At 43.5% G+C, this 12761-nt stretch overlaps 1 protein-coding gene across 1 annotated transcript; it reads left to right on the forward strand.

Annotated features, from left to right (window-relative positions):
* Positions 1 to 1071: 1071 nt before the first annotated feature.
* On the forward strand, positions 1072 to 6125 carry LOC108032801 (CD109 antigen). Its single transcript, XM_017106807.3, has 8 exons — positions 1072 to 1197; positions 1680 to 2870; positions 2928 to 3189; positions 3257 to 3482; positions 3542 to 3562; positions 3623 to 3791; positions 3844 to 4951; positions 5005 to 6125. The coding sequence occupies exons 1-8, from the start codon at positions 1136 to 1138 to the stop codon at positions 6055 to 6057; spliced, it is 4092 nt and encodes a 1363-aa protein (XP_016962296.1). The 5' UTR covers positions 1072 to 1135; the 3' UTR covers positions 6058 to 6125.
* Positions 6126 to 12761: the final 6636 nt, after the last annotated feature.

Raw genomic sequence — 12761 nt, forward strand, 5'->3', positions numbered from 1 at the left:
GTCGGCCTCCCGGTGCGCTGATGTGTGTCGATATTTGACACTTTATTGTGTGCACATCATCAATTTTCAAATTATTGTCAAGTACAGCGAGGAATTGATAAACAAGCTGTTGGAGAAAAATGAAAAATAGGAGCTAGCATTACTTTCAAAACTTTGATTTCAGAGTTCATTTATTTATTTATCTATTAAGTTGTATACTTCCACAGAAATCAGTTGTCAGTCTTAAAGCTTACGTTGAAGATTTAAATCAAATTGAGTAAATAGCAGGCATGTTTTTGACTTTTTAACTTTGCTTTAAATATCTGCTAAAATTTATTTAACTAGCACTCACGCACACATCCGCACTTAGTCGTCGCACACTCGGTGCGCCGCAAAGTATGCAATCAATTTTTATGGCCCACATGCAGCGCCAGGCTGAGGAAACACATCCTTTCAGCCCACTGACGCCCCCAACTCCACGGGAGCCAGAATGCTGCAATGTTTCACTAATAATTTTCAATATAATCAGCACCTGCGACGACGCCCAAGCATTTGCACAAATGTTGCTAATGTACAAACATTTGTGGACCCGATCCCAGGGTGGGTGGCTGTAGATGCGAGTGAAAGAATAAAAAATTTGAAATGCCTTTGGGTGGTCTATCTGCGGGCGGCGGGTGTCCTGAACGTCCAGGATACGGCGTCGTAATGCCTTTCGTTGGCGCTTACGCCACCACATGCGGCTTTGAAAATGTCTCAAAGTTCAGCCAAATAAAAAATATATCGGCTACTTTAATTCTTTTTTTTGCTGATTAAGTCTTAATTTATGGAAATTTTATTTTTTAATTTATTATCGGAAATGAGTAGGGTCAAAAAGTTCACTGAAAAAAGTTTGGACTTACCCGTGACATTAATAGCACACAAAAAATAAAAAGACGTAAAGCTATACTCGCTCGGTACACATACCAAGCTGACATTAAATAATGTAGAGATGTAGTGCGAATTCTTATCACTAGGGTGGTAATAAACAGCAGGAATAAGCGATGTTGCCCCTATAAAACAACGCATCCCAACTTGATCACAATCACAATTTTCTGTAGCTCAAGTGGATCGGTCAAAGAATAATCAGTAAAAAATACAAATATAAAAAGCCGTAGAAATGCTGTTTTTGGTTTTAATTTCATTCGTTTTGCAACATTTAACATTAATAAACGCCAATGGGTGAGAAAAACCGAATAATCTTTACAAATAAGTGAATAAAATTCAAAAATAAAAGCATGTTTAAATTAAAAACAAGCATGACTGCTTACTGTCTGTAATTTGTATTATCCAACAATTTTTTTTTTTTTTGAGAACGTCCTTTAAGAAACATTATAGAACATATTTTTACAAGAAAATGTGTTGAGATACTTGGGTCAGGTCCAGGTGAAAATATTTTACAAATATTCCTAAGTATTTGTTTTGAACATATTTAAAAACGGAACTCAATGCTTAGTATCATTTTTATATATTCATGTTTTCCCAAGAAATATAATATTTAAAAATACTGCCTGATAACCAAAAGATTTGTTCCCGAGAATAAGTGCTTTCAGACGAGTAATAAAATTAAAAATTCGCATAAGCTCTTTATATATGGTACCTTATCAGGCCTGGTTTAATCTGAACATCTTCCATTTTTAAATAAAACAAATGTTTTTATTCAGCATCTATACCGTTGTGGCACCCAAGACCCTGCGATCCCTCAGCCCATACAAAGTGGCCGTTACTGTGCACAATGCACCCGGACCCAGTCAAATCTCTGTCAGCCTGAAGGGAGACTCATTCAATGGGTCGAAGACCGTTAACGTTAAGCCCATGTCCTCGGAAGCCATTGAGTTCGATATCCCCAAGCTGACCAGTGGTGATTATCATCTGCAAGTTGAAGGTACTGGGGGAATTGTCTTCAAGAACTCCACCAAGCTAGCCTTTGCCGAGGACAAGAACTGGGTCTACATTCAGTCGGACAAGGCCACCTACAAGCCCGGCGATTTGGTGCAGTTCCGAGTACTCTTCGTGGATAAACACACCCGACCCGCCGTGATCGACAAGCCCATTACCATTGAGGTCCACGACGGGGAAAAGAACCTGATCAAGCGGTGGAAAGAGGTCAAACCTTCAAGCGGCACTTACTCCGGAGAGTTGCAGCTGTCCGATCGTCCAGTCCTGGGCAACTGGACCCTGGCGGTCACGGTGCAGGACGAGGCCAAAGAGACCAAGGTGCTGGTGGTGGACAAGTACGTGGTGCCGAAGTTCGAGGTGATCATTACCACCCCCAAGGACGTGGCGGCAAGTGCTGGGAGTATTATGGCCACTATACTGGCCAGGTACACCTTTAGAAAGCCCGTCAAGGGCAACCTAGTCGTTGCGATCGAGGGCAGTCGGACCGAGAAAAGCCTACCCATAGACGGAGAGGTCAATGTGGAGCTTCCCATTTCCGCCTCCGACAAGAGTCCTTTAAAAATTATCGCCACCGTTACGGAGGAACTGACGGATCTCAAACACAACGGCACCGCCTACGTGACTCTTCATCAGAATCGCTATAAGCTGGGGGATCTCCATTGGCCAATGTTCTATAAGCCTGGAATTCCCTATGACTTTAGTGTTGTGGTTAAAAACTTGAACGATACTCCTGTAAATGATCCATCCAAAAAGGTCCACTTTAACGTGCTGTGCTGCAGCCGTTCCAAGGCCTTCCAAGCGGTTCTTTACCAAAGCATCGCCACCCAATCGATAATGCTTCCCGATACTGCGTGCAAGAGCTGTCTGGTGGTGGCTTCATTTGAAAACGCCAATAGCATCGAACAATATATATACAAGCTGGACCAGGACCTTAATATAGAGGTTATTACCAAAAAGTAAGTAGTATTGAAGGTGTTTTTTTTACACTTTCAACTACATCTTTCCTCTTACAGCCCTAAGCTAAGGGAGAGGATCGTTATCAATGTAATATCGACCAGATATATTCCCTACTTTATGTTCACGGTTGTCGCTCGGGGTAACATTGTTGCAAATCATTATGTTAAAGTGGGTGAAGGACAAAACACAAAGCAAATTTACTTCATGCCGACCTTCCACATGGTGCCCCAAGCAACCATTTTTGTGCATTACATTGTTAACGGAGTGATGATGTCCGACGAGAAGACGATCGACATCGAGAGGGACTTTGGAAACACGGTGAGCGATCATTAAATAATTAAGCAACCGAAGTTGGTTGTATAAAACTAAATACGTTTATCGATAGATTGAAATAACCGCACCGAAAGATGCAAAGCCCGGCGAAGAGGTGATCCTTAAGATAAAAACCGCTCCCAATGCCTTCTTCGGCCTGCTTGGAGTGGACGAAAGTGTACTGCTTCTTAGATCTGGAAACGACTTCAACCGGGACCAAATATTGGGCAATCTAGCCAATTACTCCTCCGATTTGGTGACCCTTAGCAATGCCAATATAAACATCGGTCGGGAGTCGGGTGAGTAAAATCCAATTGTTAACCAGTGTTGCCCTTAATCAGCTTGGTTTTCCCAACAGGTGGCTGTTATACCAACCCTGGTAAGTTATTGTTAAAGATATATACGAATATTTACCTAACTATTTATCTTTCTTTGGCAGAACAAATGACTTGTACTGGTTCCTTTGGTGGCCGATCTGCGTCTCCTCAAGGTGGATCAGATCAAAACACAGCTCCTACAGCTATCAAGAAACCAACAAGTTCGCAAAGTGAACTTCCAGCTATTCGAAAAGTATTTCCTGAGACCTGGCTGTTCTCAAATATAACCCAGTAAGTCCTATGCCATTTCCAAGAGCAATCCGAGTCTAACTGAGTTCAACAGGGTGGGCGCCAACGGTGAATATATCCTGAGGAAGGCAATACCCGACACGATGACCTCTTGGGTGATCACTGGCTTCTCCCTGAGTCCCCAGTCCGGCCTTGCCGTGACCCGGAGTCGAAAAGAAGTTCGCGTGTTCCAGCCGTTTTTCCTGACCACCAATCTGCCGTACTCCGTGAAGCGAGGTGAAGTCATTGCCATACCCGTGTTGGTATTCAACTACCAGGAAATGGCGGTGAGGGCTACAGTAACAATGGATAACTCTGATGGGCAGTACGACTTTATAGAGGCCACCAGTGCTAATGTGACCAAAGAAATGCAGAAGGTGCAGCGGAGAAAGACACTGTGGGTACAGGCCGGCACTGGGCGAAGCATTTCGTTCATGATTCGGCCCAAGAAGGTGGGGCTAATCACTCTGAAGATCACCGCCGTCTCGGCATACGCCAGCGACGCCATCCATCAGATTCTCCGAGTGGAGCCCGATGGCGTGACCAAGTACGTCAACAAAGCCATCTTGGTCAACTTGCAAAGGTTGCACCGCCGGAGTGCCGCCTCAGATCTGGGACCGCCGGAAAAAACAATTATGGTAGAAGACGTTAACGGTGCTATCGAGGGCTCCGAGCTCTTGGTAATTGAAGTGGGTGGAACAGTACAGGCGCCATTCCTCGAGAACCTGGACCAATTGGTTCGTTTGCCCCACGGATGCGGTGAGCAGAACATGTTCCACTTTGTGCCCAGCGTCCTGGCGTTGACCTACTTGCAAGAGAGTCAGCGCAATGAGCCAGAAATATTCAAGAATGGTAAGCAATTTGCGGAGATTGGCTACCAGAGAGAACTCACCTACAAGCGTGACGACGGGTCCTTCAGTGCCTGGGGCCAACAAGATCCTGCAGGCAGCACCTGGCTGACCGCCTATGTGATCCGATCCTTCCACCAGGCAAGCAGGCACATAGACATTGACCCCAATGTCCTGACAGCTGGACTCGATTTCCTCAAGTCCCGACACCAGCCCAATGGAGAGTTCGCGGAACTCGGTAAGGTCATCCACAATAGCCATGGAAGTCCCCTGGCTCTGACCTCTTTCGTGCTGCTTACATTTTTCGAGAACAGGGTAAGCTTCTGTGACATTGGGATAACGTCTTCTTTATTCCTTTTCCTTCGCAGGATCAAACAGCCAAGTACCTAGACGAGATCAATAAGGCTGTGGCATTTGTAGCACGGAATGTGGACCAGTCGAATGATCCTTACGATCTTTCCATCGCCGCTTTGGCTTTGACTTTGGCTCACAATCGCAAGGGCCAGAGTACTCTCAACAAGTTGGAGGGGATGGCCAAGCAGAGGGGTGGCCACAAATGGTGGTCCAGGTCGGACCACAGTGTGAGCAACGATGTGGAGATCACCTCTTATGTGCTGCTCGCCCTTCTGGAGCAAGAGCAGACGGATGACCCGCAGCCCATTATCGATTGGCTGATTAGCAAACGCAACAGCAACGGCGGGTTCGCCTCGTCCCAGGACACGGTTGTGGCCACCATGGCCCTAACCGAGTACGAGATGCAAACTCATGTACCGACCGGACAGATGGACATAACCCTGAATTACTTGCAAAACAAACAGAAAACCATTGAGGTGACTCCACGTAACGAGCTGACGATGCAGACGCACCAACTTCCGAATACCGCCAAGGTGGTAACGATGTCGGCTGCAGGACAAGGACGTGCCCAAGTCCAGCTGTCGTACCGCTACAACGTGGACAGCAAGGAGCCGAGTCCCAGCTTCAAGTTGACCATTAATCCCAGGAAATCGGAAAAATACCGACTGGCACTGGACATTTGCGGCGAATATACTCCCGTCACAGCCTCCGACAAGGGAAAGCCCACCAATATGGCGCTAATGCAGGTCCAGCTGCCATCCGGGTATGTTAGCGATCCCGAATCCTTCGCCGACATCAAGGCCATCTCCGATGTAAAGAGCGTGGAGACCAAGGATGAGGACACCGAGGTTCACATCTACTTCGAAAAGATGAGGCCCAATAACCGCAAGTGCTTCACCTTGAAGGCCATCTTCACCCATGCGGTGGCCAATCACAAGCCATCTTGGGTTCGACTCTACGACTACTATGTCACTGAACGCAGCGCCACCGAGTACTTCCATGTGGAGTCCTCCCTGTGCGACCTCTGCCAGGGCATCGAGTGCGGAAGCGGGTGCCCAAAGTCTTAAGAAATTATTGTAAGCCCCATGTTTTCAAAAGACTAAATCGCTAAATAAAATTCAGATTAATCCACTTCTTTAATTTCTTTCGCTATCACCTAATAGAGCACTTCCTAATTTTTTACGGGGAACTCGTTCCTTAAATACTTATGTCCAACCTAAAAAAGAAGGATTCAAGGCGGGGAAGTTCAAAAGGTCACATCATTTTTTAATGCGTTTTTCTATATTTAATATTCGTAGATTATTTTATCTGAAGTAAATAAAGTGAAAGCGGTATTTGGCTCTACAAACTCGATTGCTTAGCTTTAACATCATAATTAAATGTACTGTATACACTTTAATATTATTCATACATTTTGATAACGGACCAGTGCTTGTAAACTTTTGTCTAAACTGCACTTTAATTTAAGTATTTAAACCATCTACGAACTTTCCCATTTGCCAAACTAAAATGTGCATAAGAAGAGTTACTTTTAAATTCGACTTTTTAAAATATAAAATTTATTTACATACAATTAGATAAGGGTATTCTGCTATCGGCTTTTCGATTGCCTCTGTTCAATATACTTATTTTATTTACTGAAGCAGCTTTTCATATTCATGGGAGCCTAATGATTGGAATTTTTTCAATAAATTCTTTATCAATGCTTATTCCCCAGTGATAACGTAAACGCTCGTTTGCGAGTTCTCAGTATTTGAAATATTCTCGGTAACGGTTAGTCGCAGTTGTCGGATGTTGCATTTTGACTTGCGATAGGCAGATCAATAGGTCATCCCGACTGAAACCAACAAATGGATCATGTCTGGTGCCCAATACATTAAAATTGAGGGTTGGCCACTGCTTAATATCAAAATTCCATTATACGATAAATCATTTTTACTTTCTGATGTGCTTTTCTTTGTTTTCCCTAGCTTTGATTTTGTTTCTTTTAGACTCATTATTCTGTTTTTTTCGGTTTTTCCTTTAATATACAAAAACCTAACCCTTGAACTTAGATGTCCTATTTGCATTGAGAAGGGTGGGATATTAAAACTTCGCCCGCTGGCTTTGGAGGATTCAAGTTTACGTTTCCCAAATAGCGTATTAAAAACTGTTTGAGTTTCTCCTTCCGTTGGCTGATGAATGAGCTCCGCTGGGCAGGAGTTGCATCAGTTGACAGCCGGAGCTTCGTCCTTCCTCCTTGCCAGTTGCCCCTTGCAATTTGAGTAGACGTTTTCTAATAAACATTAAGTTGACATGAAATACACGCCAAACAAATGAAGCAAATGCATTTCATCCCGGCCAGTGGGTGCGGACGGGGGGCGTGGCAGATGCTGGCTAATGCCGCCCCTTTCAGGCGGGCTTTCAGCGCCGACACCGCAGGATATGTTTACAAATTGAAAAATATAGCTTGCGACCGAGAGAACGTGCAGCGCGAAGAGCACAGTGCAACAGGGTCGATGGAAAATCAATTCAAATTTATCCTTTCTGTCTTCTACATTTTTAGACAAGGTCTATAGAAATTTAATCTCAAAAAACGTGTTTTAAGTTCCCAAAATATTATGATTAAAATACTAAAAAACATAAATATTAAAGAATTTGAGTTCATTTGTACAACAAAACTGATATTACATCCATAAACTTTTCTGATAAGGTTAGACATCCAATAAATGAACCAACAAAAAAATTGTACGCCAAAACGTTGAAAATAAAATTGTATTCATTTTAGTTTAAATTGATCTTTTTGTTATTATGTAAGATTTTGCCAGCTTGAGGAACAAAACTAAATTACCAAACCAATTAAATGACAAAAAAAATTGTTTTATTAAGGAAATTCCAAATGACTGAAAGATTTTCATCGCCAGATCAGTGGATCTTGACGCACTATGGCCATCTAGGCAAGTTTTGCTGCAAAAATGAGTTGTTTCATGGGTCAGTCGGCTGTGGGCAGGCAGACTTCCTCTTCCTGCAAGTGGACCGTCGACGTGCAGCGCGGTTTTCCCCGAACACGGCTTCTACATACTAATGTTGAAAATACATAATGGTTTATATGAAGAATATGGCAAACTGTGTAGCGGTATACATATATATGCGGTTAAAAATGAATATTTCCTGCAGGAAAGTAACCGGAGAAGGGCAAATCTGACACGAAACATTTGCGTGACAAGCAAAATGTTGGCACATCCTGGGGAACCAGACGATGGTAAAGGGGTGCGATGAAGTCCGGGTTGGAAGCTCTCGGCCACTGCATTGCAAAGAGGGCCAGGAAAATAATTATGGCCCAAATCAAAATAATGCAGAAGAGAAAAGCGCAGCAGGACAAAAAAGAAGACCACAAATTAGGAGTGTACACAGAGGTATGGAAAAAAGACTGGCAATGTCAGGAGCATAAAAATAGCCACAGAATATGCCAACAATTTTTTGTAGCCATGACATTGAAAAAGAACTTTCCACGGTGTAGGGGTGGAGTTAGACAAGCATGATTGATTATGTAGACAGAGCACTGATTAACATGGATCACTTTTCCTTTTGAAAATGTATTTAATGCTTCCTATTAAATACACATCCTGTACTACGGTTTTGCAGATGATTTCTTAGTTATACTAAAATATTTTCTGAATTACGAACGGGAAGCCAAATCTTTTGATAAGATATTGAGAAATTTCGTATGTTTGAAAGCTATTATAATATTCTGAAATATTTCCTTAGGTTTGAGTAATTTTTCATCTTTTTACCTTCTTAAATTAAAAATGATTCCCAAAACTTGTAGCCAAGTAATCGGATTTGCGTGGAAGTAATCCCGACAAACATGGGGAAATTAACCAGCGGCTAACCAAAAGACAAGGCCGGGCCCAAACGAAGCGCAGCTCCAATTTGGCAATGTCGGATTGACAACAATTAAATTTGCCTCCTGTCTGATGTCGCAATGAGACGGCCAATCAACTGCCTCTTTGCACCTCCGCAGATGTCGTGGCTGTGAAATTGTTGACAGAATTCAAATCAGTGCCACGGGGCAACTGCAGCGCCTCGTTTCGTCAGAGGAACGCCACATTCAGCTCCGTGCTGATGGGAATGATGATGTCGTGTCGGCAATGTCTGTGTCATAAATGTCACTTTCAATTTCGTTGCCTGGCTGGCAGGACCATGGAGTCGGTGGGTTCGATTAAAGCGTGCTTTGAATGGCAAATTAGCTAAACGTTCTTCTTAGGCCGCCTTTTGGGGCAAATGCAAATTTAATTATGTCAGCGTAGCCTTGTGCATCAAGTCATGTGACAAATTGCGACAAAATATTGTCCTTCAACTTGGGTTTGAAGATATAAAGATAATATATTTTTGACCAGCATCGCAAAGATATCCATCTACCAGGTTTTGCAGGACCAAGTCTAAAAGCTTTTCTAAGAAAGATCAATAAAATAAAGTAAACAAAGAGTTGCGAATTAAAACTTGCAAAAATAAAACAACTATATGGTTTAGCTGCTAAGGGAACGGTCGAAGAATTTATTTTGAAGTCTTGGCTTCATTGATCATAATTTACTGTATGAGAGTATACTTTTCCTTGGGTATAGTATTTTTGTAGAATGTCTTCATCAAGATTGAAGTTTTTAATATTTTTTACCTATCACCAAAAAAAAGTTCTGCTTTTTTATATATTATAAATATTTTTATTATATTTATTGTTTCATATTTAACCGGTCTAAAGAACATATAGCTACATTTCTAGTTTTCAAAACGGTATTATTATTACTATTAATGGAAAATATATCGTCATCATTTCATGGTTACCATCCCTGCGAAGCAAAGGTAAAATATTTAATTAGAGATGTCCATGCTCATAATATCCTTCGGATTGGTCCTAGGATGTTCAAAGATAACCCAGCCAGAATAAATATGACAGGTCCTAAAAAGACATTGAGTTTTGTTATCATGCCATAAATTGTGTGCATTGAGTGTCGGGAGTCGGGTGTCAAAGATTTTGGATTTCCAATGGTTTTTCCAATAGTTCTCCTCCTCGCCGGCATCCTGGACCGTGAATGTCTGGGCCGACAACGAGTGCTTCCTGCTTCCTGATAACTGATTCCTGCTTCCGGCATGCCGACTGTCTCCAGACAACTGTACAAGCGACTATAACTGTCGGCAAGTTGGCTTTATTACTTCCACGCTGTTGAATATGCATATAAAAAGCGATTCGGCAGGGGAGGGTTGCTTTGACGACTAGCGGCACGCCCACTTTGGATGGCTGCTTGGCTGGTTGGTGGGTTGGGTGCCTGGTCGGTCCTTGGTCCTTTGTGCTGCTCCTGCTCCTGCTCCTCGGCTCTCCTGGCAGAGGCCAAGGCAGGCCATCCCTGGGCGGGTGCATTATCACTTGCCAGCCAAGCAAAATATTGTGGGTGCATTAAATATTTTCCCTCGTGCCGCAAGACAAAAGAAACGCTTCACGAACTTTTGGCTGGCGGGGCTTGGGCATGGGCTGAACAAACTATGCGGGCACGAGATGAGCCAAGGGTTCCTCTCTCCGCACCCAGGCCTTTGTCTGCGTTTTATATTAAACTATTTATGCCGGGTCCTGGTTCTGGGCTTTCGCTCCTCGCATCTCGCATCTGGGATCTCTGCTCTTGGCCACCGGATCTGGAGGAGTCTCGGCTCGATGGCGCTCGAAAGCCGAGACTCTCAAAATTTACCTACTACATGCAGCTGGTGGTGGTGGTGCGGGCTGTGTGCCGCATTTTTATCGAGCTACATTTTGCGGGGGAATTTATGAAAAATTTAAAACAATTATGTGGCTTCGCCCGCATCTCTCCGGAAGCAGGATGGTTGGCCATTGATCGCTCGGTTGGTCAGTGTGACGGCATCCCCACCAGAAATTGTTCAGGGCATTCTGCGATGCCAAGGCAGGGAATGCCAAGTATACATTGATTGGTTTTCTCCTTGTAGCTGGGGCATTAAGAGTTTGGGGGGGAAGCAGGGAGAATATAAAGTCAAGTGATTTTCTAACACATATTTTGCCACTTACCATAAGATACTCACTGCATTTTGCTTACCATATTAACAGAATATAAATTATATAATTTTTTTAAATATATAAATATCAAGTATTTATTTTCCTTCTTTGTAATATTCACATAGTAAAAATCTGTCTGAATAAGAGCGAGAAATCAAAAAGCACGATTTATTCTCTTTTTAAATTACTTAGAACTTTTCTCAGTCTCCTTAATAATTAATAATTATTTCTCAAAGAAACCCCCTTCTACTTATATCCCCTAAGCTCATTGTGGCAGGTTGAAAATTATCGCTAAGCCGGACAAAAATCAACGAACGAATCATTTTGCATGGCCGCCTCCGGATTCGACTTCCGGCCGGCAACAGTGATGCATTTTTGTGGCCGGAAATGGTGGAAAATGCTGCGGCATAGACAAATTTTCGGGGGCAATTTTGCAGGGGCTTTCGGGTCGAGGGGGCATTGTTGGTTGAAAAACTTAATTAGCCAGCCGCAATCCAAAAACCAATTGGCATGGGCGTATGGCGATGGTTGCTGGTACTATGGCCAACATTTCGGGCCAATTGTCTCCAGTGGAAAATCAATGGCCCAAGCCCTCAATGGCAGTTTGATGCATGGCAGCCCGCCCCATTGTTTGTGTGTTCGCTTGTCAAACAATATTGCAGCAGGCAGATTAGTTGCTTATTTTGACAGGAGCTGTCAGTGTTGCGTTTAGCACCGGTACACGAACCCGGGACGCCCGGCCCTCGGACCGGGTAAACAAACGGCAATATCTGCAGCTCCGTTTCCTATCTCGATATATAGGATGTACGGCGAGGATATATAGAGGAGTCCAAGGACGGGCCTGGGCCAGCTGACGATGATGAGTCTCATATCTCTGGTGCAGCCAGTGCATGCACTTCTGCTCGAGTGCCCTGCCACATCCGCATCCTCGTCCGCACCCTCGTCCGCATCCACATCCACATCGAGCATAGTTTTTCTTTGGCTTCTCTCATTTTTCATGCGCGCCAGCTAAGCTTTTAATTAAATGCAAGAAAATTCAATTTTAATTAAAATTTCTCAAAAGTCTCTGGCCTGGCATTGCATGCGGATAGCGCAGCGATTGGACGGGCATTGGGATGCGGATGCTGTTGCGGATGTGGATACGGATGGGGACGGGGTTTGGGATTGGGATGAGAAATGGGGATGAGGGGCTCTCGGGTCTTGTCCTGTTTTCGATCTGGGCTGTTCGACTACTCGAGTGTTTGCCAAACGTGTAAAATTGAAAATTAGGAAATCGAATTGTAATGCCACGAGGGGCAGGACGTAAGACGAGCGGGCGAGGGATCCAAGTCATCAGGCACACAAAAGCAAAATTGTAAAGTAATTGGAAATGAAAATTCATTTAGGATCCGCATGGGGATGAGCAAAAGCGCTGCCCAAGGACCGGGGGCCTTTGAAGGGAGCATAAAGCATAATCCGATTGAGCTTTGTCATTCCGGGGAGCCCCTCAAACGGACACTCTCCCCTGACAGAAGATTACCCCTTCCTTTGGGGGCACATAATCACTTTCAAAGACTTTTGCAAAATACTACGGCAGTGTTCCAATATTGCTGGTTCAGTTGTTAGTTGGTTTAACAATAAGGTGGCCAAGCCTTTGTCTTCTTATCTATCGGGCTTTAAGGAGAAAATATTAAAAATATATATTTTTTTTTATTACTTTAATCTTTAAAACATATTTACGCTTCAGTGCAGTCT

The sequence above is a fragment of the Drosophila biarmipes genome, chromosome 2L, assembly GCF_025231255.1.
Source record: "Drosophila biarmipes strain raj3 chromosome 2L, RU_DBia_V1.1, whole genome shotgun sequence".
NCBI classification, from domain to species: domain Eukaryota; kingdom Metazoa; phylum Arthropoda; class Insecta; order Diptera; family Drosophilidae; genus Drosophila; species Drosophila biarmipes.

Coding starts and splice junctions, on each gene's coding strand:
- LOC108032801 (XM_017106807.3), top strand. CDS start 1,136: ATGCTGTTTTTGGTTTTAATTTCATTCGTTTTGCAACATTTAACATTA. Junction 1,198..1,679: donor ACATTAATAAACGCCAATGG/GTGAGAAAAACC, acceptor GTTTTTATTCAG/CATCTATACCGTTGTGGCAC. Junction 3,563..3,622: donor TGGCTGTTATACCAACCCTG/GTAAGTTATTGT, acceptor TTTCTTTGGCAG/AACAAATGACTTGTACTGGT.